Below are 26,332 nucleotides of genomic sequence, written 5' to 3'. Positions count from 1 at the left end.
GGCGGCCTCAGCCGCACCAAAGGCCAGGGAAATGCGGAGTTTTAGCTGAGCAGGCTGTCACTTTGAATACCATCAAACCCCTGCTCAATAAGGAATAACAAGGGGATGGGAACATTGGGCAGCCAGCCAGCAACATCTGCCACAGCACATATGAGATGAGGCTCCATACCCAGGACCCCAAAGTACAGCAAGATGCAAAACCGCCCCCCCCACATCCCTTGCCATACAGAGGTCATGTTGACTTCCCGAAGAGTTTGTCCTGGCTGCTTTGGCCCGTGGTGAGGAAGTGGACTTCAGAGATCTCAGTGCCACGTGGGCAAGCTGGTTGCCTGGACCTTTTCGCCAGGAACGTACACGAGTGGGAATTTTTTCCTCGGGACTTGTTCTTCACCTAGACAAGTGTTTGCTGTTTGCTTTCTGTTGCACTATAATTTCAACAGGACAACCGTCGCCACTCAAAAGCATGCTTCCGACACATTTAAACCCCGTGCCCATGAGCTGCCAGGGCAAGCGCTTCCCTCCACCCTCCTCTGCCAAGTCCCCAGTCCACCAAGAGCTAGATGTGCAAATGCTTGCTCTCATTGGATGATGAAAGCCTTGCATCCCGGAATATTTTAAATCTTAGGAGAATGAAGCACAGGGCCCTGGTTCAGTACTCCTGAAGCAAGGAAAGGAGATCCATGGTGTTAGGCTGGACTCTGCCTGTGAGCCACCTGTCTGCAACATGCTCCCTGCCTGAGCTAAGCAGGAAATCGGAATTCTGCAACAGGGCCCGGGGTGGCTTCAGCAGCCTCCAATATCCTAAGGTGCAGCGGCAGCTTGGAAACCCCCTAGATGCTGATGGAAGACCTCAGGTGGCACCAACTCGAGGGACAAGACAGTGAGATGGGAGAGAACACAACCCTAGCATTTACTAAAGGCCTACATGTCCCAGATACAAACACAGTTTCAACACTCTGCTCCCAGCTTGGGAGTCGGTGCACCCATTCTACGGAAGGGAATCCGAGACTCGCAGGAGACGCACCTGCTCCGAGGGAGAAAGCTGAAATCTCAGGGCCCCCACCGAGCTCTTGCTCTGTGGTGTGTGCTGTACCGTGCTGAGGGCACCTGTGGAAACTGCCTCCAGAGCCACCCTGGTGTGGCCTAGAGCTTGCCACCCCAGTGGGGTCAGGACATCAGGAGGGAGCTCAGCTCACCCCTTCTCTGCGCCGGTGGGAGGTGGGCACGAGCTCCCCCTCTCTCCCGTGTGCTGCCTGAGCCTCACTCCTCAGGCAGAGAGGGTACTGAAGGAGACTACAGGATTTGGGGTCTGCTTCATCCCTTGTCATCAGGAGTCTGTTTTTTTCTGAGTGACTTGCCAGCTCTCCCTGCCTGGCCATCCTCACAGTGGCTCTGAAAGCAACCGGAGAGGCAGCTGAGGGATCCTGGCTGATCCGGAGTCCAGGTGAAGCAGGCTAGAGGCTGGATTGATGGGGAGGTTGGCGTGTCACAAGTCTGAACGCAGAGCAGGGGAGGGGGCCGGGCAGGCAGGATTGTAGTTGGGTTGTTCGGTTGATGAAGGGGGTCAGCGTAGGCATGTGTCATCGTCGAGGTAGGCAGGGAAGGGGAGGGCTGTGCGTGGGGGGGGGGAGGATATATATGCTGGTGTGGCTGACACAGAGGAACAAGCCTCACATCTGAGAGAGCCCTGTAACAGACAGCGTCAGGTAGGCAATGCATGTGGTGCCAACACCAGCCGGCCGGCACTATCTGCCTGGAAGCTCTGGGGAAAGCAGGAAAGCCTGGCCGGCCCCTCCACCTCTGTCTTTTGTCCACTGTGGCTGCTTGCTGGCCTCTTGTGAGATTATGGCTTCATTCATCTTATTCTCTGTGTTCCGATGGTAGAGAAGGGGGAGGGCGGAGGGCTGGCTAAGCTCAAAGAGAAATGCGAGAGAACGCTAAACTTGGAAATGAGGAAAAGTTTTGCTTTCCCGGTTGTGGCCCCTACTGGGTGACAGATACACATGGAAGAGGTGGCTACAGGAGAGAGGGCAGACCCTGGGAAGGGGCTTGCCATTCAGAGCAGCCCAGGGAAGCCCCCGGCACACCTTATGGGGATTTTTCATTCTGTGGCTTCCTGCCCTTTGTGTAAGCTGCCGCTCTGGTGTCGTTGGATCTGATGTCATTCTGGTTGGAGTTCTCTTATACCTTAATGGAAATTGTTAACAGTATGGAGAAAAGACAGACCCGAGGGCTGGGCTTCTCCTGTGTGCAAGGCTGAACGCAGTCAGTCGCTGGCTGGGTGGATTTCATGGGCATTTCCGAAGGCATGACCTTGGTCCTCCGGATCCGGGCTTGTTTCGAGGTATCCTTTCTCTCTTGACATCTTTCCACTGCCCGTCTGTCCCATCCAAAGGTCTCTCTACCCAGGTCGCATGGAACTCTCGCACACGTCAGAGCATCTGAACTCTCTCTGCCCTCTCTCAGCCTTCTCCTTCTCCTCCTCCTCTCTTTGTGAGTCTCGTTCCCCCCGCCCTTCTCTACCCATCGTCTTCTCTCCCCCATCTCTCTTCGGCAAGTTCGGAGGGGAATTTCAAGTCAGGCAGGATGATTTGGAAAGGGGGCTATTTAAAGCATGCTGCTTTGGACTTGAATACCCCAAGCCTGGGCTTAAACATCTGTGTTTAGCTTCCTCCAGCAGCTCATAATTGCCCCAATTATAACCAATAACATTGTTCAGCAGACTAACAAAAGCTGAGCTCCACACGGCATTTGCTAGCAAGCCCAAACGAGAGTTTTCATCGCAGAGGGAGAAAAGTAACTGCCCGGCTTCGTATCAAAACCTCGCAGAGAGAATGCTGTGGTTGCTTGCTGCCTGTGGGTGGGTGCTGCACACACCCTCCTTTTTCTCATTTATGGAGCCTAGCAGGGAAATATTCTACAAGCTTCCATCAGTGCCATGATACCTTAACAGAAAGGATTTGTATTCCTTGGGCTTCCTGAGTCTTCTGCAGGGACAGCTGCCCCCAGACATCACCTGCGTAGTAAAAGGAACAGCGCACTTTTCCAGGTGACAGCCAGCGCTGTCTGCGGAAGGTGCTCTGGTGCCGCTGAGAGTCTTCTTCAGGTGCAGCATCCCTTCCTTATCGGCTGAAGTCGGAGGGCACTTAGGGCTGCAGTAAGCTCGGCAGGTTTTGCATCGCCAGTGAAGGGAGTAATTGCAGGATTAGACGTTAGCGGAGCCTGAGAATGGAGCTGTCACCAAGCAATTCCGTCTTCAATCAATCAGGTATTTATCAGCTACACCCCACCAGGCAAGGAGAGGCACGGGGCTCTATAGATTCAGCAGAGGTGCTAATAACAGCACTTTACTCGGTGCAATGATTTACGCACTTCGCACCCATTATCTCCCGCAGCAACCCTGGAAGGAAAAAAATCATTATCTCGGAGTTGCAGGAACAAGACCCCCGGTGCAGCAAGCAAGCCCAGCTCAGGGCAGCCGTCCTAGGTCTGGTGCTCGCTCCTCTTAAGGTCTGTGGTGCTGGTAAATGAGTTGCAGGCACACAGCACAGACGGACAGGAAGCAATTCGAGATAATGGGATAATACAGGACTGGGTGGGATCAGTCCTGCACTTGTGGTCCAGAGAGTCAATGTTGGAGGACCTTGAGGAAGGGTATCTTCCTCCAGGGACTGAGGCCAGTGGAAAGAGGGATGGACTCAGGATGGACCAGAGGTCTGAAGGCAGGTAGGACAAAGGCACAAAAGAAAGGCAAAAGAATTAGCATTTCTTGAAGTCACGAATGGCAGGCAGTAAGCTAAACTTGGCTATCTATTTATTTCACACACACACACACACACACACACACACACGGCAATAATGAGAGGCTCGATCCTGTATTGTGTACTTGCAATAATGTGGTTCCAAGACCCTCCCCCGACTCCTCAACTCACACAGACCATAAGGAAATGTCTAAGTCTCCTGTACTCTGGGTCATTAGGTATTTTAGGAAAGGATGAACTCATCTCAGAAAATGAGAGGCTTCAATACCTCAGCTTTTGGGGGTTTGAGTTCTTGGGAACTCATTGGACAAATGGGATCTTTGAAACACTTCTCTTTTGATGCTCACGGCTGCTCCAACCATCTCATATAGACCATGCAATTCTAACCACAAACTCTAGCTGTGAGGTCCAGGGCACACCAATTTTTTTGGGGGGGGGGGGTTGAGGGGAAGGGAACACAAGTTGATCTTCTGAGCATTGTCTCCCTCCATAGGCTACAATCACTTTAATCATCGACTTTGCATGGTCCTGGGTCTGCCAAAATCCTGGCAGCTGCTTAGGCGTTGCAGCAGCATAGACCAGCCAGGTGGGAAAAGCTGGACCTGCCTCCCTGATAGGCAGCCAAGGCTCTGCAGCCCTGCAGCGTCATAGTCAGCCTCCCTTCTCCTCATGCCAGTCCTGTGATCTTCCCCCACCCTGTCACCCCATTCATCCTTTCATTCATCCAACTGGGAGCGTGCGTAGTGTCCCTGATAGGAGCCGAACAGTGCATGTGCCCGTAGTGCAGAACTGTCCGTCATCAGCTTCCTCCCAACTCACAGCTAAAGTCTCAAAATGGGAATGAGCCCAGACCAGTGGTCTCCAAAGGGGCTTACCCACCCAGGTACCTGCTAGGTTACTAGAAATTGAGGTGTTAAATTTTTTTTTTATTTTGACACACAGGTGCACACGACACACACATGCACATAAGAACACTTTCTCCTGCAGTCATCCCATGTGAAAGCCAGAGGTCAACATCAGGCTATTGTTCTCCACCTTATTTGAACAGAATCTCTCGTTAAACCTGGAGACCCAAGGTTAGCTAGGCTGACGGGAAGCAAGCCAGCAAGATCCACTTGTCTCTGCCCCCAGCCTCCGCACTGGGGTTAGAGGTACACAATGCCACTCCTGGATTTTTATCAGAGTTCTGGGGTTCTGAGCACGTGTCTTTACTCTTGTGCAGCAAGCATGTTATACACTGAGTCATCACCCCACCCCCCCCAAATCTTACCTTACTTAATTTGCACGTTAGTGGATTTTATATAATATATGTAACATTCGTGGAGAGGTTGGAAATGTATATCCAAAACTGATTCCTTGTGTCACCGTGGTTAATGACAATTAATTCTTTATTTCAGAATAACTAGAGGATTTAGAATGTTTACTACGCAAAGGAATCGTAAATGTTCAAGGCAATGGATGTACAACTACCCTGATCTGATTGTTAAACATTGCACATATGTGTGGAAATAACACACTGTACTTCCATAAATAGTTATAATTGTGTCAATTAAAACTTTCTTTAAAACTGGTTGCTAGAGATGGAAAATTAAAGAAGCTGGAAGATTATATGAGTCTAGATTCGTCATTCTCTTCATATTTGGGTTTTCTGATCATTTTTAAAAGAACCTAGAGTGAATTTATAAAAGTAAACAAAAGCTTTAAAAGTCCATTTAAACTATCCTGACAGAGTACGTGGTAGCATTCGCCAGAATCAGGAAGGTGAACATTAAGAGCACTCGCTTGCGATGTGTGACAGCCAAAAGGACATGCGTCTGGCTTCCCTCCTGGCCCTTTGTGAGAGCCAGATGCACCTTCATGACCTTCATTTGGGGTTGTCTGGAGTCACTACCCTGTGCTCTCCTCTCCTCCCCTCCTTACTTCTCCTACTGGTAGAAGGCAATCCTGGCCATTCAAAAAAATCAAAGGGTATTATTAACCATCTCGTGCAACTGTCTGCTTTATAGAAAGAGAAACTGAGGCCCAGGAAAAGACAAGTGTCATGCCTAAGATCTCACAAGTAGCAACAGAACCAGATTTAGAACCCAGGACCATGTCTCCAATCACAGGGCTCTTTCTCATTTACAGCTCTGCCTGAGCACCATTGGTCACATAGTGTAGACGGGGGGCCTTGGTCCACATAGTGTAGACAGGGTCCTTGGTTCACATAGTATAGACATGCGCCTTGGTCCACATAGTGTAGACAGGGGCCTTGGTCCACATAGTGTAGACAGGGGCCTTGATTCACATAGTGTAGACAGGGGCCGTGGTCTGCATAGTATAAACATGTGCCTTGGTCCACATAGTATAAACATGTGCCTTGGTCCACATAGTGTAGGCAGGAGCCTTGGTCCACATAGTGTAGGCAGGTTCCTTAGTTCACATAGGGTAGACAGATGCTTTATGCCCTAATTCCCTTGTCCTTCCCCTTCTCTCTGAGTAGAAATTGAGAGCAGGAGAGAGACCTTTTAAGAGTAAATGCATCTATCACAGGAAAGAAAAACAGCAGTCTCCCTGGGTAAAAGCAAGCCATACTCTATATGGAAGTTTTAGCTGTTGCTACCCCAGAGTTTTGTTCCCTGGGCTATGAGAAACCCTGTGACTCTTTGATGTTTCTATTAGAGAACAAGGGTGGGACTCCTTCCTCCTAGGAGCCTGTGTGGTCACTTCCTTTCCATCAGTGCCATATGTGGAATATCGTTCTTTACATGTTATGAACGACCTTTCAATACATCTCTAACCCTGTAATCTGGTGATAACGTAATCTACCTTTCTGGGGGAAATACGAGTTCATGGCGGTTAAGCAGATTGCCTGGTTAATAAATAGCAGAGCCTTGCCTATGGGGGATCAGAGAACCAGGGGATGAGGAACACCCTGCACACCCTGCTGATACATAGCTGGGAGAGTGTAAGTGCCTCTTGTCAAACCAGGAAGAGGGACTGAGCCAGTCCTCCAAATGCATTCGCATGAAGACAGAACATCAGAGGTACCCTCAAAACATAAGCTTGGGGGTCCAATCCCAGTTCTGCCACTTCACAGTGCCTCTCTTCCAGCCTCAGTTTCCTCAACTGTGAAGTGAAGTGGGCAGCGCTTAGCCCATTGGGTGGACCCTCACAAAGCCATTGGCTCTCAGCAGCTTCCAGTCATGGGGATTCCTTCCCAGCAAGATTCCATCACAGTTCGCTGCTCTTTTCACAGCGCAAACCTTGTATGGCGTTTCTGGGCAGCCAGAACACAGGTTCAAATACCCGAGTTTAAGTCCTAACTCTGCTATTTAGCATCTGGATCACCTTAGGCAAACCACTTAATCTTTGTGAGTTGAAGTTTATCCAAGAAAGGTGGGTAAAATTACCCCCAAGTGATAGGGTTGTAGATGAAAATAAATACCATCTACAGCCTGTAAGAAACAATATTCCCTGTGTGTCACTGAGGGAGACGAGCCCCTCTCCCCTCTTCACCAGTAGTGCCCGGGTCACAGGCTTTCTCCTAGGTCAGGAAACGAAGCAGGAGTCTCTCTTCCTCTCTCCTTGCACATGTTCTAATCCAACAGAATAGCAGCTAATTGTGTTGCCCTTGGAGGCAAGAGTACGTGCAAGTAGATTAAGACTAAATCACAGTGGTATCTTATCTTTATAAACAGCAAGATGCAATCGAATTTATAAGGTGCCATTACTTAAATAAAAGGTAATTAAACCTTTCTTTACTCATTACAAAAGAGCCTGATTATAGGATTGCCACGGTGAATGGCTAATAGCTCTGGGCTCATTTATGAAAAGGAAGCCATTAAAAACTCAAACATCCTCAGGCCCATTGTGCTTCCTGATGGCCAGTCACTGTTTCTGGATGATGAGCAAATGGGGTAGGGGGGATGCTTCATCTTCAGATGGGAGAAAATTCATCTTCACCTTGCAGCTGAGAAGACAAAGGCTCTGGGGAGAAATTCAGTAGTCCCAAATCACACCTTTACAAAGCGTATGGCTTACGCATAAATATGACTCCAGAATTAGCTAAATTCTCTGGTTCCCTTCTCCTGAACACCAGTGTATGTGCACAGCGCCAAGCCAGTACATAGGTGGAGTTTGGGCTTATTTTATTTGTTATTGGGGTGTGGGGAGAAAGAGAGAGAGAGGGAGAGAGAGAGAGAGAGGACTTTTTTGGGGATAGAGTCTTACTCTGTAGCCCAAACTGACTTCAGGCTTGCAGCAATCCTCCTGCTTCAGCCTCCCAAGTGCTAGGATTGTAGACATGTGCCACCATGCCAGACATATTGTCCAGACTTCTTAAAAATCAAAAGAACGTTTGGAGTTGGGGCTGTAGCTCAGCTGGTAGAGTGCTTGCCTAGCATGCACAGTCTTGCCTTAGACCCCAAGTACCACATTAACTGGGTGTAGTGGCACATGCCTGTAATCCCAACACTTGGGAGGTGGGAGTTGGAGGGTCAAAAGGTCAAGGTCCTGCTCCTAGTAAAGTTCAAGGGCAAACTGAGGTCCATGACATACTGTCTCAAAAATAAAATAAATCATTGCTTTAAATTTTTTAAAACTTCTACTACGCTTTCTGTTTTTTAATATAATTTTATACAGCATACAACTGGATATTATGAGGAGAACAAAAGAGTAGTCTCCACTCTGTGATGTATTTCCACAGGTTTTTTGCACACTTGTTTACACTGATCACACCTAAGAGCTGACAAGCTACCTGTGAGATGGGATCTTGTTGTCATTCCTAGCTCATGGCTTTCTTGAACTTGCAGAAAGGAGTGAGTACCAGCCAGTTATGGAAGGAAGGGTCTTATTTAGTAGCTGGAGCTGCTTGTTAAAGGGGAGGATGCAGGGGTAAGGGGGACCCCATCTGTGATTCCAGATGATGAAACTGAGGCAGGAGGACAGTGAGCTGGAAGCCAGCAGGGCTACATAGTGAGACTGTCTTAAAGAGGAGGCGCTGCACAGCCCCTTAACCCTTGTCTCAGGGTGCAGAGGCAGGAACATCTCTGTGAATTTGAGGCCACTCTGGTCTACAAGGTGACCTTCAAGTCAGCCAAAGCTACATAGTACACAGCAAGACCCTGACTCAAAAATATAATAAATAAATAAATGGGGAGAGAGTGAGAGAGAAGGAAGAGAAAGGAGGTGAAGGAAAAGAAGAAGAAAGAGGAAGAAGTACAGAAAGAGGGGGAAGAAGGAGAGGAGGAAGAGGAAATTGAGGGCAGAAGCAAGGCCATCAGGTACAGACAGGACGAGGGTCTGACCAAAGCCAGGGAGATCTGAGTTCTCACCAAACTCCACCCCCAAAGGGAGCCAGCTGCAGAAGCTGATGTCCCCGGACTGCACCCCTAAATTCCATTTACCACAAATTGTGAATGCCAGATATCAGCCAAAACACCGACACGGCCCGCCCATCAAGTTTCTGGTGAAGTCCGTGAGTACCCTCAGCTGGGGCTTCTCATTAACACCTGTCACCGCTTATCAACCGGGCAAAGACTTGTATTAAACATTCCAGGCAGGAGCTGAGGGAAATGGCCCACATCCTTTCTTCTGCGACATATGGCCACTGCCATCGTGTGGCAATAAAGGGAACGACTGTGCTGTTCCGAATAAACCCTACAAAAAAAAAAAAAAAAAAAAAAAAAAAAGGTTCCTAACAGAAACACAAAAGCAGTGTTTCCTATGAACACACACAGAGAAGCAATTATCAGATAATAATTGAGAGATAATAATGAGAGTCACAGAGGCATGTTTAAGACTGCCTTGTGTTCTAGAATATTTATTTTGCCTAATAGCTAATGAGCTGCATTTCCAGCTCAAAGAAGCATTCCCATTGCTGGTCTGCCCACTCCTATTCAACCCTCGCAGACCTAGCATGGGACACAGCCCATGTGGCTGGTCATCTAGCAGACACGCATCAGACTGTCTGCTTAGGGTAACCTCTCACCTTACTAGGATGGCATAAAACTAGCCCTCTCTTCTTCCTCGCTAGTAAAGACTTTGTGGGTGATTCTGGTCCTGAGGCAGTTCCTGTGCCATGAGCACACTGGACCCCCGATGAGACAGTGATTCCAGAGTATTCCTTGGCCCCGCATAAGGTGGTCCCAGAGATCTTCCGCTGTCTTTTGTCGATTTTTCACTGTGCAGATCCTATAGTTTGTGTCCTAGCCTGGGTACCTCACAGACAGAGAGAATGATGGGACAGGATCTCAGTTCCCCAGGAAGTCCTAGGCCCATGGGAGAAACAGAGAAGTGTGAGGTTCTAATGTATAGATTACTAAGTGTAGAGCCGAGGTAGTAAGGATACAGTGACCTTACAGGGCGAGAGCTGTGCTCCAGTTTTCTTTTACGAAGTGTTTGCCATACGTTGGGTACTGTTTTAAATGTTTACAGACATGAACCCCCTGATGCTAGTATGGTATATGATGGCCCTGCTTTTACAATGAGGAACTCAGAGATTGCATACAGCCAGCAAGTTACAGAACCAATGATCTGAAAGCAGAACTCCTCTCTCAAGATGATCAGAAGAGAAAACTCACATTATGCAACTCTACAGGGCCGTTCTGATTAGCCCATGTGACTGATGGGGCCCTGAACCCCACTCGTTTCTCATGGTAACGCATTGCCTTGGGATGCCAGAACAGTAGCAAAGACTGGTTCAGCTCGAGCTGGTCTAGTCATGACTTTCTGGAGGGGGATCTTCCTGACATGGGGATACGGTATTCTGATGGAGGAGACAGTCGGTGGCGAGGCATAAAAACATTAGCAACCTGATATAGATGAGAGTTGTGCTCTGGACCTGAAGCCAGGATGAGTGACCAGGGACAAGGCAAGAGTCAGTGGCCCGCTAAGTCCTTGGAACATCTGACAGCCATAGACATTATAGAATTATTTTAAGAATGAAGTGGTATCATTCAGTGGCTTGGAGGGAGGCCAGATCATTAGGTGGACTAATTAGGAGACGATTACAATAATAAGGCAATAAATCTCAACTAGACGCTTGTTGTTGGGATAAAGAAGGGAAAAATTGCATTTGAGAGACACTCATGGTTACAGATGTCTGGGTGCTTTATTTATTAGCCCAAGACATCCCTCATCTAAAGATAAAGGACAAGGCTTGCTCCATCTGGACCTGGTCCCCTTACAGCAGGTGATAACCTTGAAAAATATGGGCAGGTTCCCCAGGCTACCTGCCTGCTCACCACACTCGCAGGCTATGATCCCAGGTCTCTTAGGGTCGCCGTTACCAAACACTCATGTTTGACATACACTGCAAATGGAAACTCACTCACTTAGACATCTGCTAAGGGCCGGGCATATACCTCGGTTGATAGAACGCTTGCCTATGAACGAAGCCCTGGGATTGATACTCAACACTGTACAAGCTAGGCTTAGTGGTGTACACCGGAGCCCCAGACCTTGGGTAGTGGAAATAGAAGGATTGGAAGTTATTTACAGCTACATAGGGAGTCTAGGGATAGCCTGGGCTACATGAGACTCTTTCCAAAAAAAAAAATCTATTGAACGGCCTTTGACCATCATTCCCTATGTCTGAAACACTTCTTGATCTGCGAGAGCCCAGTGCGCTTCCAATGTGGCCCCCCCGGAGCTTCTGTTTCATGTCCCCTCCTTACTCCCATGAACCGGCTCCTTCTCACCCACACCTCTCAAACTTTGCCATGCGGACAAGTCACCTAGGAATATTACTAATAACACAGATCCCGAGGTGATGGTTGTGGGTAGGGCCCAAGACTGTCTCTTTCTCGGAAGAACCCAACAGAGAGCATTAGAAAGGCAAATGCATAGATTTCTCAGAATCATCTGACGATAAAGCGGTGAGAAGAGTTGTTTTTAATCCTCTATGCAGAAAAGACACATATAGTAAAATGCACAGACCCTAAATCTAGAATTTGATGAATTTTGGAAAATATATATACCCCTTTCTGGACAGTGATAGTGCACACCTTTAATCCTAGCACTTGGGAGGCAGAGGCAGGTGGATCTCTGTGAGTCTGAGGCCAGCCTGGTCTACAAAGTGAGTTCCAGGACAGTCAGGGCTACACAGAGAAATCCTGGAATGTCAGTATTTCTAGGAAGTTTCTATTCAACTTTCTGTATGTGTATGTGTACATATGTATATTTTTATATATGTATATATTATATGTGTGTATGTATATATGATATATACACATAGAGACCAATAAAGAATGTCAGTATTTCTGGGAAGTTTCCAATCAACCTTCATTTCTGTGTTTACACACACACACACACACACACACACACACACACCTGTGTCCCCAATAAAGAATGTCAACATTTCCAGGCAGCAGTGGCGCATGCCTTTAATCCCAGTACTCGGGAGGCAGAGGCAGGCAGATCTCTGTGAGTTTAAAGCCAGCCTGGTCTACAAGAGCTAGTTTTAGAACAGGTTCCAAAGCTACAGAGAAACCCTGTCTTGAAAAATTAAAAAAAAAAAAGTCAATATTTCTAGAAGTTTCCATTCAACCTTCATTTCTGTTGCGATGACAAAATACCCTGACACAAAAAAAATTTCGAGGGCTGGAGAGTTAGGTCAGTGACTAAGATCACTTGCTACTTACTCTTTGCTCCTCAGCACCCAGTCAGAGAGCTCACAACTGCCTGTAATTCTAGCTCCAGGAACTCCATTGCATTCTTCTGGCCTCTGGAGGCACCACCATTCGTATGGCACATGCACAGAGGAACACATACATACACATAAAAGAAAAGAAAATATTTTAAAAGCAACTTCTGTAGCTTACAACCCCAGGTTGCAGTCTTTCGCCGCAGAGAAGCCACAGCGATAGGGGCTTGCAGCAGCCAGTCACCTCGTCATCTCGAGCAGAGGGGGACAGATGCACCCTTGCTTACTTGCTCGCTCTCAGTTGACTTTCTCCTCTCTTAATACTGATCAAGAATGCTTGCCCAGGGAATGGTGCCACCCACAGTGACCTGAATCTTCCCACATCAATTAACAATCAAGGCAATCCCACAGACATGCTCCTGGGTCAGCCTGATCCTGATAATAGAACTCTCTTCAGGGGTGACTTGAGCTGTCAAGTTAACAGTTAAAACAAGTTTCCTGTTCCTCTTTCCATTCAATCTCAAGTAAAGATGGTTCAGCCCAAAATGCCATAGTCCAAGGGAATAGTTTTTTTTTCTCTTTTTTTTTAAATATTTATTTATTTGCTTATTATGTATACAGTATTCTTTCTTCAGTCCAGAAGAGGGCACCAGGCCTCATTACAGATGGTTGTGAGCCACCATGTGGTTGCTGGGAATTGAACTCAGAACCTTTGAAGAACAGGCAATGCTCTTAACCGCTGAGCCATCTCTCCAGCCCAAGGAAATAGTTTTTTGATTCAAGAGGTTTGATCTAAGGGTGTTGTATTAAGCGTTTTCTAGAGGAACAGAACTGATAGGACGAATATATACATATTTATTCATATATGTAAATATATATGGAATTTATTAAAGTGGTTTACAGGCTGTGGTCCAACTAGTTTAATTTTGGCTATCTACCAAAGAAAAGTCCAAGAATCTAGCAGTAATTCAGCCCATGAAGCTAGATATCTACCTCAGTTGGTCTTCAGTATAAACCAGGGGGCATGGGACCTACTTCTTCCAAGTAGACCCCACCTGCTACCCTTCACTAGCTCCCGATAACATCATCATCATATGCATTTACCAAGGGATTAGCCTTTTCATTACATCTGCACCTCAAGATCTACGTCTTTCTAGAGATGTCATCCCACATGAACCAGAGGAGTAATTTACTAACAGTCTACGTGATGTGGTGCGTGCGTGCTTAGTGTGTGGGTGTGTTTGCACAGTGTGGAAGGGTGCTGATTGTGTGTATGGAGCCCCAAGGTTGACTTCAGATATAGTCCTTAATTATTAACTAGACTATATATGGAGAAGCAGGTTCTCTCGCTTAGACCTGGAGTCCACAAATTCAACCATTTATTTGCCCACCCTGTTCTGGTGACTCGCTGCCGTCTCCAGCTCCCACTGCCTTGGTGTTGCAGGTGGTCCACCAACCCCACTCAGTGTTGGCTGAGTGGGATCCGAACATAGTAAGCACTTTACCCACTGAACCATTTCCGCCACCTCCTTCTCCTTGTTTTTAGTCTGTTCAAGCTGTCTGCCAAGATTTGCCATTATAGATTTCAACATACGGTCTCTGAGAAGACACAAACACTCAGACAGTCTCAGGAGCTCATCTCTGACAGGTGACAGACAGGGAGCATGTGAGAGCTCCCTGCAAGAGAACTGAGGGACAGCATTTCTGGCCAGGCCAGAGGGAATGGGAGGAGGCATTTTAGTCGTTCATCTGCCTGCCTCTGCCTCCCAAGAAATGGGGTGAGAGATGTGTGCCCCCACACTCGGCTGTTCATCTGCTCCTTGAAAACCTTGGCCCTCACAGGTCATCTCTCATCTTCCTAACAGGCCTATGGTAAGGCCATGCTTTCTCTTTTATGGTTATGGAAGCTGAGGTTTGAAGAGGTTGATTTAAATGCATACATTAATTAACTAGGAAGCAACACCTCTGGCCTCCAGGAAAGCTTTTTCCTACCCCACAACTCTTCCTGGAATGGCAGAGCCCAGTCAAGTGACAGGAATCGCAAGTACTCGCCAGGGATCCAGACTATACACAGTCTACGAATGAAAGCGGTCCTGGATGGCAGGACCAGGCCACTAGCATTCTCTACAAACTATTCCTTGCCAGGTGAATCTCAGACCTGCCTGAGGAATCTCCTCGCTGAGGAATGATACTTGCCTCCCTGGGTCATGGTCCCCAGGGTGGACTAACCCTCTCCCCAGACTATACTAACTGGCATGTGTCCTCTGTGTGTTTCAGCCTCTTGCTTCCCACTGCTACACCATGAAAATCCTGTTTAGTGACGTTCTGCTGCTCAGCCTGCTCTCCAGCGTGTTCAGCAGCTGTCCCAGGGACTGTCTCACCTGCCAGGAGAAGCTCCGCCCAGACCCTGGCAGCTTCAACTTGAAGGTATGTCCAGAAGGTTAAGGGATTACCCTCTTCCTTGCTCCCTCTTCCCTTTGACTCCAAAGCAAATGCTAAATGAGACATTCAAGTCTCCCCCAGAGGTCACAGGATTTGTGCAGTGTTGTGTGACCAAGAGGAAACAGGTGGAGCTGAGCTGGATCTTCCAACTATGACCCCTGTGGTCCTCCCTCTCTACCATCAGATCCCTGTAGTCCTCCCTACCACCAGGCCCCTGTGGTCCTCCCTACCACCAGGCCCCTGTGGTCCTCTCTACCACCAGGCTCCTGTAGTCCTCCCTACTACCAGGCCCCTGTGATCCTCCCTACTACCAGGCCCCTGTAGTCCTCCCTACTAGCAGGCCCCTGTGGTTCTCCCTACCAGCAGATCCCTGTGATCCTCCCTACCACCAGAGCCCTGTGATCCTCCCTCTCTAATACCAGATTCTTGTGATTCCCCCCTCTATCACCAGATCCCTATGGTCTTCCCTTTTTACCACCAGACCCCTGTGATCCTCCCTCTCTACCACCAGACTCCCATGGTTCTCCATTTTTACCTTCCAACAAATATCTGTTCATGATGCCCTTGTCCCAGTGTTATGCATACTACATGTATATAAAGAAAATTAAACTCTTCTTCCACCCCATGAGTTAATCACTTTACTCTTTGCCATGGCAAAAATCTTTGAGACTTAAGGAAGGGTTTATGTTGGCTGACAGTTTGAGAGAATAGTTCATCATGCAGGAGACAGCATGGAGGCAGGAACTTGAGGCAGCTGGTCACAGTGTGCTAACAGTTGGGGAGCATAGAGACAAAGGCTGGGACTCAGCTCACGTCTTCTTTATCCAGTCTCGGACTCCAGCTCTTGGGGTGGCGCTACCCAGACTCATGGTGGAGTTCTCATCTTCAGTAAAATCTTTCTTTAAACACCCTCACCAATTGTATCTCCTATATAATCCTCAACCCCTCAAGCTGACAATAGAGATCAGCTGTTATATTATATTATATTATATTATATTTATATTATATTATTTTATACTCCAGAAACCAGAGAGAATCTTACTTTTCTTACTTTCTGTAGTGTCACAGGGTTAATATTCTCATGTTATTACAATTATTTCAAGTGATTTCTTTCTATGAATATATAATTTACTCTCCATTCCCTGTCTGCAGAACATGTATAGTATCATCCATTTTTTTATACTGCAAATAATTCTACAATGAGCATCCAAAATGCTCTCTTGTGTTTTAAATTTCCAGCTTGAAGTACAAAACATTAAATTATTATTCATTAAATGAACTGCTTTCTTACTCTTTTAATTTCAGCTTAGATTCTCTCCTATGAAGTGCAGAATAATTCAATTACTTTCCCCCCTTGAAGTCAATAAAGTTGCTTTCAATCGCTGTGCTTCAAGCCCCTCAGTCTTTCGAAACAATCAAGTAATTGCTGTCCCTTAAGGCAAATAGGCAGACACGAAATCCAGTGTCATTGGTACCCAACACACCTTGCTATCTCCTGGCTCCAGGAAGAAACGTGGCCTCAGTCCCAACAGACAAGCAATACACTCTTGCAGGCCTGGTCACACCTGTCTTCTGGGCAGGAAGGCATTGTCAAACAATCAGGAAGGGCAGCCCAGGTGAACCCTGGAAGGGATGTGTTTCTGATGCTCATCCATCCTATTTTCCTCTAGGCATCTGTCTACTCAGAGAACATCTCATCCTTCAAGAGACATCTCTTGCTTCTCTTACCTAGCCTATGGGTCTCTTCCCTCTACCTACTCTTTCCCAGCCTTTTATACTGGCCTCTGTTTCTCTGCCGAATCCCTCAACAGGGATGGCAAGATGCATGTTTCTTGCCCCTCTGTCCCTCTCCTTCTGAGATGTCACTACTTACGCTGGTTTTTCCTCTCTCAGGCTGCAGGTAACTGTCAAAGGGGCCCCTGACCCTCTCTCTCTCTCGGGCTCAAGCACAGATCCAAGGCACTCTTTAGCTCCCAGGGAACCCTGAATTTCTTTGCTGTCTTGCCACCTTGCACTTGCCTCTCCCTTCCCCTACCCACTAAACCTCACTTAGACTTCAAGGCCAAAGCCAAGCTTCACCTCATAACTAACACGCTGTTCACTCACAAAGGCAAAGGTGAGGATCGAGTGGAGTTTGGGTCTGAAAATACACAAGAGAATCCGGATAAAACTAGGCAGCACACAGGAAGAAGGAAGGAGAGGCTTCTAGGAGACAGGAAGTTCAGGAAGGTGAGGTCAAGGAAGAGTTATAGAGAGATGTGGTCAACTTGGCCGATTCCACTGAACACGGTGGTGCTTGGAGAAACAGAGCAGCTGCAGAATTCCTGGCTCTCTGGGGTCTGGTTTGGGCTCGAGAATGAGCCCTACAGGGTAGATTGCATGTGCAGCCCCACAAACGCCCAAACTGCCTATATCCAGGCCATTGCTGTAGATCACACACAGATCGGGGTGGCCGCTGTACCTAGGATGAAAATTAAAACCACCACATTTGTTCTCTCCACGGTGGCCTTTATTTTCAATATACATGCACACTTAACCACCTACTCCCACACCTTCAGTTTCTTTAACCAATCTGACCTTGAACTCCACGAGGAAATGAAATAAAACTCTTCTTCCTGGGGCTGATGCTCATGGGTTGAACTAATTCTGCCTCTTGGTGCTATGCCCCCCTCCTTTCTTCCCCCGCCTCTCTTTGGCTAAGGTATGAGTTCCTTTGCTAAACTAACTAGGTATCCCAGCATGTGGCTCTGTGTGTGGCCCATAACAGGGTCCAGGCAGCCTGCCTTGTGGAAACCGTATGATTCCCAGATCAGCAGGCTCCTTGCTGGGCACATCCCGGCAGCAACTGTAAAGTCTCACATTTGGGTCTTTCTCGGGTGGTGAATTGAAAGTGTGCTTCTATCCTCTCTCTCTGTTAGCATCTCTGGTCTTTGGGGTCCAGACAATACTCACTTTACTTCCTAGAAACAAGTAAGAAAATGGATTGGTAAAAGCCTCACAGCTGGAGATAAATGCTTTGCAGTGCCTGCTGGCCCCCTAAGGATTCTGCTGCTTGCTTGTTTTCCTCTTTCTAGTTCCTATTCCCTTTTAACCCATTTTAAATAGAACAAAATTCCAAAGGCATAAGCAACTGTGTCTCGTTTTCTGAGCCTGCAAATCTTGCCCATGTCTGCTTTGATGAGGGGAATGATGGAGGGACATACATTTCAGCCAGGATCACCTTCCAGTCCCTCTACCACATTACATAATCCTGACTTGCTCCCAGGATCCTCAGGACACTTGGCTCCATCAGAAATTTTTCTATTTCCACTCCTGGTAGGTGGCCCAAATATGGTTGACTTTTTGTTAGACTATAATTTTGGTCAGCAAATGACTCCCCCATTGCAGTGTCCTCTGGTTCTTCAACGAATTGTCGGTGGTGCTTATTCCGTCAGTTCAAGTAGAAGGAACTCAATTCATGGAGTTATTTTAGAGTCCAAGACAAAAACAACACACTCTCAAAGAACATTTTAGGGAAATGCATCTAAAATTCCTACAACGGTTGCAACAGAAGTTGCCTCCTGGCATCTCTGCCTACAGCTAGTGAAAATTCTTTGCGGGTGATTTGCAGCAGAGGCTCTTCTAATAGATTTTTCCCATAGTGTTCATCCGCTGCCCGGGATAGTGTCTGCCTTTGAACACACAGACACATATTCAATATTATATATACGTATACATAATATTTTATATATAGAGAGGGGGGTATATACACACAGTTACCCATAGAAGCCAAGAGTGGTATCAGATCCCCTGCAGCGGGAGTTACAGGTGGCTGTGAGTCACCCATAAGTGCTAGGATCTCAAGGTGGGTCCTCTATAACAGCAGTGTGTGCTCTTAACCACTGAACCATCTTTCCAGCATCTGAATTTATTTTTCTAAATTTTGCAGTGGTTAACGATTGTTAACTGTGACTCTGAATGACCAGGCAGGTGTGTTATGACTGAGTTACATCCCTAGCCATGCCTCTCAGTGTTTTGGCAAAACCTCCTAGAACAAACAGCTCCTAAGTATGACTTAGGCTGAAAGAAACCAAAGCACGAAGTAGCTGTCTTCATTCCTCTCAAAGGACTAGTGTATCTGTCTTGTTTGATATGCCGTGGGAGGCTAAGATGTAGGCCTGACCTCTGTGGCTGGGTTACACCCTCAGCCTGTACCCTGACCTTTGATCCAGACATCCAAATGACCCTTCGCTCAGTCTCTTCAGAAGCCCAGCTTTACAAATCAATTTGGCACCAATCTAGGACTCCAGATGCTCCTGCAAACTCTGGCTTAATATAGCACTGTCATCATCACGGCTGAGAAAATGCATCCAGCTCACTTAATAAGCCACTAGCCCATCCCTGGGAAGCAGCTGATGAGGACCCCGGACCAGAGTCTTCAGCATTAGGCTCCTATGCCCATCTGGCACTAAAAATGCGGTTGCACATTTAGACAGCCCAGATTGGCCTCAGACCTTCTAGAGCGACCGTTGTGATGATGTGGTCAGTATCTAATTCATCTGGCGGTGTGCTGAAGCTCGGTAAAGACTGTGGCATCTGGTTCAATCACAAATTTTCATTTTCTCTCACTGACAAAAAATCCAATTACCATCTGGAATTAGAAGGCCGGGAGTGCTCAGTTCCAGTGGCCCCTAAGTGTGTCTCTTCTACCTGCAAACCAAAGGCGCAGACGATTCAGCAAGCATTGAGGGGTCCTTCTCTGTACAGGAACCAAGGGCACCCAAAGGTTGAGCTGCTTCTAGTACCACCCCTGTAGAGAATGCTGTTTAGGCAAATCTGCCGCCATAGACATGAGGAGCTGGGCAGCTATTTGTTGCTGGCATCTGTTCTGTGTACCAAATGAATTTTACTAACATCTTCAGCTTCTACATAGCATTAGAAGACACATGTGGACTCAGTTGCTTAAGGAATCACCTTGCAAGAATGAGGACCTGAGTTCACACTCCAGAATCTGTATTGGAACAATGCACATATACATGTTATGGAAGTTATTTTCACACTAAGCTATTTAGCAGAAAGAAAACGTACAATGTTTTGTTTAACGTTCATTAATAACTACTTTTGATATAATGGTTACAATACAATTTTGTATTTAAATTTACTTTGGAAGGCAGAAAAACAAAGCAGGGCATGGTAGCATGTGCTTGTACTCCCAGCACTGGTACTGTGGAGACAGGAGAATCCCTGGGATTCAGTGACCATCCAGTCTAGCCGAATTGTGAGCTCCAAGCCAGTGAGAGACCCTGCCTTGAAGGAACTGAACAGCATTCCTGAGGATGACATCCAGACTGTTCTCTGGCCTTCTCACACACATTCATACACACACCACACACACACACACACACACACACACGGTAAAAAAGACACACATTATGACAGCCAAATGTGTCCATGCACTAGAGTGACCAGAACTTACAAGAATTTAATTGACTGCCCACTAGTCACTATAAAGAGAAGATACTTACCCAGGACTCAAATATGAATAAGATGTGCCCCTGACTTTTTAGATTATGCTTCATAAAGTATTATCGATATATCTATCTATCATTCAAACATCCGCCTGGGTGGAACGCAAAGTTGGGTGGGAACACAGAGGCAAGACAGAGCAATTCTTCCCCCAAAAAAGCCAAAAAAGATAATAAGATAAAGAGATAGAATTAGAACATGGCCAGGTCCATGAGGACAGTGCAAAAGTGTCATTCCAACCGAGAGCACACGGTGACAAAGGCAGGGAGGTGGATGAGGTGCGGGAGAAGTTCTGTGTGTTCAGGGGACTGTGAAGGAGAAGGACTTGGAAGTCGACATACAGGTAGGCTGGGCCACATGGTACAAGCACTTCTGTGCCCTGATCAGGATTCTGGAGATGTTTTGAAGACAAGGTACCAGGCAGTTGTGGGTAGGGTATGATGTGATTAGAACAATGCTGGACCCGCCAGGGCCCTGGCATGGATTTGAGTGGCAAAAAGAGAGATGGGGAGATCTGTGGGAGGCTTCTGTCTTCTAGAAGTGCTTACACGGTGGCAGAAGGAATGGAAAAAGAGGCGGGTGCACCTACTGCATAGATAGGAGGGTAGTAGGGAGAAAGGAGGCAAAAATGGACCCAGAGTTTAAAATCTCAGAGCTGGAGAGATGGTTCACTCATTAAGAGCGCTTCCTACTCTTCCAGAGGACTGAGTTCGGGTCCCAGCACTCACATCTAGCAGCGTATAAATGACTGTGACTCCAGCTTCAGGGGGTCCTCCGCTGGCCTCCAGAGGCACCCACACACATAATGTGCATACACACACAAAATAATTTTTTTTTAAAATTTGACTTTGGAATAACAAACCACGTCCAGAGAAAGCCAGAGAAGACAAGCAAAAGGGCAGACTAAGCTGGTGTGATAATTAACTTTGTCAAGCTGGAATCACATAGCACAAGGATCCCAATAAGGGATAGGCTGTATCGGGTTGCTAGACAGGCATGAGGATCTGTGTTTGATTCCCAGAACACATGTAAAAGCCAAGCATGGAAGCACATACCTGTGGTCCCAGCACTAGAGAAGCAGAGACAGGAGGATTGCTGGGGCCTGCTGACCAGCCAGTATAGATCAGCTGACTCAGGTCACCCAGGTCAATGACAGGCCCTGGCTAAAAAAATAAAGCCGAGGGGCCAGTGAGATGGTTCAGGGGTAAATATGCTTCTATTCAAGTCAGTGGCCTGAATTTGAGTCCTTGAAGTCACATAAAGGCAGAAGGAGATTCCACATGGTGTCCCCTGACCTCCACACTCACACACAATCATATTATTGTTGTTGCTGTTACTATTAATTAATAATTTATTATTATATAATAATCATTATTATAAAAGAAAATGATATTGAAAATCAAATGGAGAGCGCTAGAAGAAGATAACCAGTATCAACCTCTAGCCTCCACACACATGTGCTTGCATACATGTGCACCCCCACACATACATACACTGCTGCACAACACCTGAGAACTAGCACTTCAGAACCACGTGACTCGGAACAGCTATAGATGATCCCAGCTCATCCCTGGCTCTATCCCCTTTTCTCTTCCTCCTGCCTGTGTTTTTGCAGGTATGCATCCTCCAGTGTGAAGGAAAGGTCTTGCTCCGTCCTCTCTGGACTGCATGTGCCAAAGTCATGGCCAGTGCCTCTGGGCAGCTCAACCCTGCTGACCCAGAGCTCGTGACAGCTGCTCTGTACCAGCCAAAAGCTTCGGAGATGCAGCATCTGAAGCGAATGCCCCGGGTCAGGAGCGTGGTGCAAGCGGCAGATACGGAGCCTGGCACCGATGATGCCGACGAGGTGGAACAGAAGCAGTTGCAGAAGAGGTTTGGGGGCTTCACTGGGGCCCGGAAGTCGGCCCGGAAGTTGGCCAACCAGAAGCGGTTCAGTGAGTTTATGAGGCAGTACCTGGTCCTGAGCATGCAATCAAGTCAGCGCCGGCGCACTCTGCACCAGAATGGTAATGTGTAGCCAGAAGGAGCCCCTCCCAGCTGCACCGGCCACTGCAACCCATGAGTGAGTTGGGCACCAATTAGCAGGGGGCAAGAAGTGACCTCATATACCCAACTGTCCCAGGCCTAAAAACATATTAGCCAGCCCCAAACACACACACACACACACACACACACACACACACACACACACACCCCACCCAATCCCTCCCCCTTTTCCCTACACACATCTCAAGGACTCCAGCTCTTCAGAGACTGGATTGGTGAAGAAATTGACATCTCTGCCTCCTACCCATTTCTCCAGGGAGAAAGATTTTTCCCACCATTCTCCTTGAGGCTGACCACTCCCATTCAGAGACTGGTTACCATGGGGATAATAGTAGTATGTTAAGATAACTAATTCCTTTATAGCTCTCCAAGAGCTTAGTTACTATGGGGACAGTTAAGTGGACCAATTCTAACAGTCAGTTACCATAGCAACCATTCAGCTCACCTTTCCTCGGAGACTTTATCTGCAAAAAAAAATACCCAATAGCCAGCCCTCCTCTTAGCCATTTGCAAAAAGGCTGATTACCGTTCTACTTCAAAGAGAGCTTATCCATCTCACCCTACATCTCAAGGTGGCTAAACTCCATGGAAACCATTAATAGTTCCCATTTTCCCCTGCCAAAGACCATTGTTGGGTCCCAGAGTCATGTTTTTCGCTCTTATTTCTTCCACTAACAATTTGGTCATCCTGCACTTTGCTAAGGAAGGACCAGTATTGTGTTGTTGGTGGTGGTTTTTTTTTTTTTTTTGCATTAATGGCATCCTTGCTGAACCAGGACTACAGAACTTGGTCCAATGGAGCTAGTAGGTGTTAAAATAAGTACTAAGAAATAATGAGACTTCTTTTTCTTCAGTTTTTTGGACTCGTCCCAGGATGCCTCTTGTGTTCTCTTCCTTTGCTCCCTTCCCACCCTCTGGTACACACTTACACAGTCATATAAAGCCTCGGAAAACACACAGCAAAAAACCAGTGACTGCCAGCTGATTCCAAATCCAACTCTCCCCCGCCATCACCTAGGAATGTAACTAGGGAATGGCATTAGGAATCAGCACAGTGGATTTAAGAGAGAGTCCAACTGTTGTCTGTGTCGTCCCCTCCCCCCCATCCATACATGCCAATGTGAACCTGAGCAGAGTCCCACCCATCTCCCGAAACAGCTTGGAAACACAGCCTCATACAAAGCACGAGTTAGCTGACCATATGATACTGTCCCAACAGAGGCTAATTCCCATCTCTGATACAGAAAAGAAAAACACATGTATCCTCTCTTTTCTCTTCCCACACCCCCAACATAATCATGTCGTTCACGGTCCTCTTTCAAGATAGAGTTATCAAATGCTAATATTTGGTGCCCACACTCTTGCACACGGTCAGCCCTCCGGGCCCAAGCTGTTAGGTCACTTGTTTGCAGAAAATTTATCCCCAAAGATGGTCACATGTTTTTAGGTTGTGGGAGAAGGCCCTGAATTTGTCTTAACAGAATGGTTCATCTCCAAAGATCCTGAGTGAACTTGCACTCCGTCCTTGACAAGCACCCGATTTCTTTCTAAGTCAGACCTGTCTGATATCTAGTAGTAAATCTTCCAGAAGTAGCATGAATTTTTTCTAAGTCTTAATGGCATTCTCTACAGGGGCTCCTAAGGGACACTAAAGCCCATATGTAATTCTAAACCACAACAATATTCTTTACCTAAAGACAGTTTAAGATCCGTCTCATTAGCAAGAATCAATTTATTTGAAAGAAGAAAAACTATTTGAGCCAGTCAATTGACTTTTCTGATTTTCTATTATACTTCCAGCTGAGAGGTGCTGTAACAGGGCTAATAACTGGTTTCTGTCTGCCACTTTGCTCAACATGCAAAGTTCTTGATGGAAACATTAGCCAGCTCATTTGGATATTATTAATGGCTGTCCTGCCGCCATGTAACCAGCTCTCTCCCTCTCTCATCTGCACGGGCACGGTGGTGAGTTCTAGAGTGGGTGTGTATTAGTGAGCCAGTCGTAGCCAGCTGAGACCTTGTGTTGATCTGCACACACACAGCCCAACTCGCCGCGTGCACAACAGAAATCCTTCCACTCCAGCTGGTTCCCATTGCTGTGGTTGTTCCTGGCATCAAAGACGCCAATGCCAATCTATACTCAGAAGATCGGAGTCGGGAGAGGGGGCCACCCAACCTGTCCAAAGCGTAATGGCAACCTAGGAAGATGGGACACTGCAGTGCAGACCCTGGCCTGAACAACACAGGAAGAAGAGCATAGCAGGTCTTGGGGACAGCCTCTCCTGCTCTGACCTATCCTCCCAATGCTTCCTGCTGTGTCCTGCCTTGACCCTCTAGACGTCAGCAGCACATTCATGACCCTGTCCGTATTCTGCGCATATAGCTTAGGGAGCCTGTGTCACATAAGAGAACTTTGAGGATGCTGTGGTTCACATTGATGCTGAGAACTGGGAAGGGGCTGAGTGGTACTTGGGAAAGACTTGTCACTGGGCCTTTTAAGTCACAGCCCATCAGCCTCCCGTTCTATCTGACGCATCCCTCCTTCCTGTAGTAGGCAAAAGTGGCAGGTAAGTGGAGAGCATCGAGTAAGGACCCTTTCTGGTCACTTGGGAAATTTTTTCACTTGCTGTGGTGGCCCACTTTGGGTTGCTTTAGTCGCTTGGGCAAAAAGGATGGATGGCTTAGCCTGCTGGATTTGACATTTTGTTCCTTTCTGTCTCCCCAGGCATCCAGGTGATCCCCCGAACAGCATGTGTCCACACCCAGAAGTGCCGGCCGGGAGTCAGGATTCCTTCTTCCCTGAGGCATTGAGTACCCACAGCAACCCCCTGCCCGGTTGTTGCCCCCTCCCCACGGCATGTTTCACCACAACCCTGTTGCTACATCAGAGTGTATTTTTGTAACTCCTCCAGCTAACATTTCCATGGCCCCATCTTCTCCCTCATCTTCTGCCCTCTTCTAGGGCCCGGGGAGAGGAATGTGAAATCAGACGCGGGGTCTTGCCTTGTCACTGCCATAACCTGTTTGTAAAAGATCTGTTCTTTTTGACCGATCGTTTGAAACAACTCTCTCCATTAAACTTCTACTGAGCAAATGGTTAATAAACTCATTGGCTGTCTTTAAACGAGGCGATGCAGCACGGTGCAAACACACACCAAGAGAGCCACCTCTCCCGGAGGCAACTCTGGGCTGGAGACTCGTAGACAGCTGTGGGGACTATAAAGTTGGCGCAGGGTGATGCTGGGACACGACCAATGGGACATGACCACGCCGAGGGCAACAGGCAAGGGCACTGTGAAGTCAGATGCAAAGGGCTGTGTGAACGTGTGAGCAGGTAGGTGATGGAGAGGGAGACAGCCGTTCTCAACCTTTGCGTCCATCCGGCTGCTCTTGGACCCCACATCCAGCTCTGGACCCAGCAGGAACTTGTATTTTTAACAGCTCCCAGGTGATGCAAAGAGCCTGGTGGTTTGGTGCCAGCGGGTTGTGACCGAAGCAAGGGAGTGGCGAACCTGCCACCTGCTTTTTTCTCCATGTAACACTAAGCGTGGTAAGGTATGTGACTGCCGCAGTCCTGCCGGGAAACACGTGGAGAACCCAACTGGAGGAACTGACCAGTTCAATATCTATGTAGTAGACAGCTGTCATGATCCATTTGGCCCTGCTGGAAGGACAGAATACAACTATTTGTCTATAACCTCGAAGCACTAGTTCCAGGACCCCCTGTGAGTAGCAAAATCATCCATTGTGCAAAATAGCACATTTGTATATAACCTACATACAAGCTTCTGTGTATCAAAATTATTTCTATCTATGCTGTCTACTACAACATAAATAGTATGCACACAGTTGTTTTATTGTACTGTGTAGGGAAAAATGAGAAAGGTCTGTATTTGGTCGAGACAGACACAATTTGTTTTTTAAGATTCTCAATCTGCCGTTGGTCGGATCT

General features: G+C 47.3%; 1 protein-coding gene across 3 annotated transcripts; it reads left to right on the top strand.

Moving 5' to 3' along the window:
• Positions 1 to 1,258: 1,258 nt before the first annotated feature.
• On the top strand, positions 1,259 to 25,474 carry Pnoc (prepronociceptin). Of its 3 annotated transcripts, none has more exons than XM_087895884.1 (4): positions 1,259 to 1,444; positions 14,665 to 14,814; positions 21,950 to 22,340; positions 25,106 to 25,474. In XM_087895884.1, exons 2-4 carry the CDS (start codon positions 14,689 to 14,691, stop codon positions 25,189 to 25,191), a joined length of 603 nt encoding a protein of 200 aa, XP_087752010.1. In that variant the 5' UTR covers positions 1,259 to 1,444; positions 14,665 to 14,688; the 3' UTR covers positions 25,192 to 25,474. The 3 variants fall into 3 exon arrangements, with proteins under 3 accessions (XP_087752010.1, XP_085554227.2, XP_048277969.3); XM_085698101.2 differs by lacking the exon at positions 1,259 to 1,444 and adding an exon at positions 1,638 to 1,706; XM_048422012.3 differs by lacking the exon at positions 1,259 to 1,444 and adding an exon at positions 1,638 to 1,706 and having other exon boundaries at positions 21,950 to 22,396.
• The last annotated feature ends 858 nt before the right edge of the window (positions 25,475 to 26,332 follow it).

The sequence above is a fragment of the Myodes glareolus genome, chromosome 12 (genome assembly GCF_982192425.1).
Source record: "Myodes glareolus chromosome 12, mMyoGla1.1, whole genome shotgun sequence".
Classification (NCBI taxonomy): domain Eukaryota; kingdom Metazoa; phylum Chordata; class Mammalia; order Rodentia; family Cricetidae; genus Myodes; species Myodes glareolus.
This window is presented reverse-complemented; position numbering and strand designations above follow the sequence as displayed.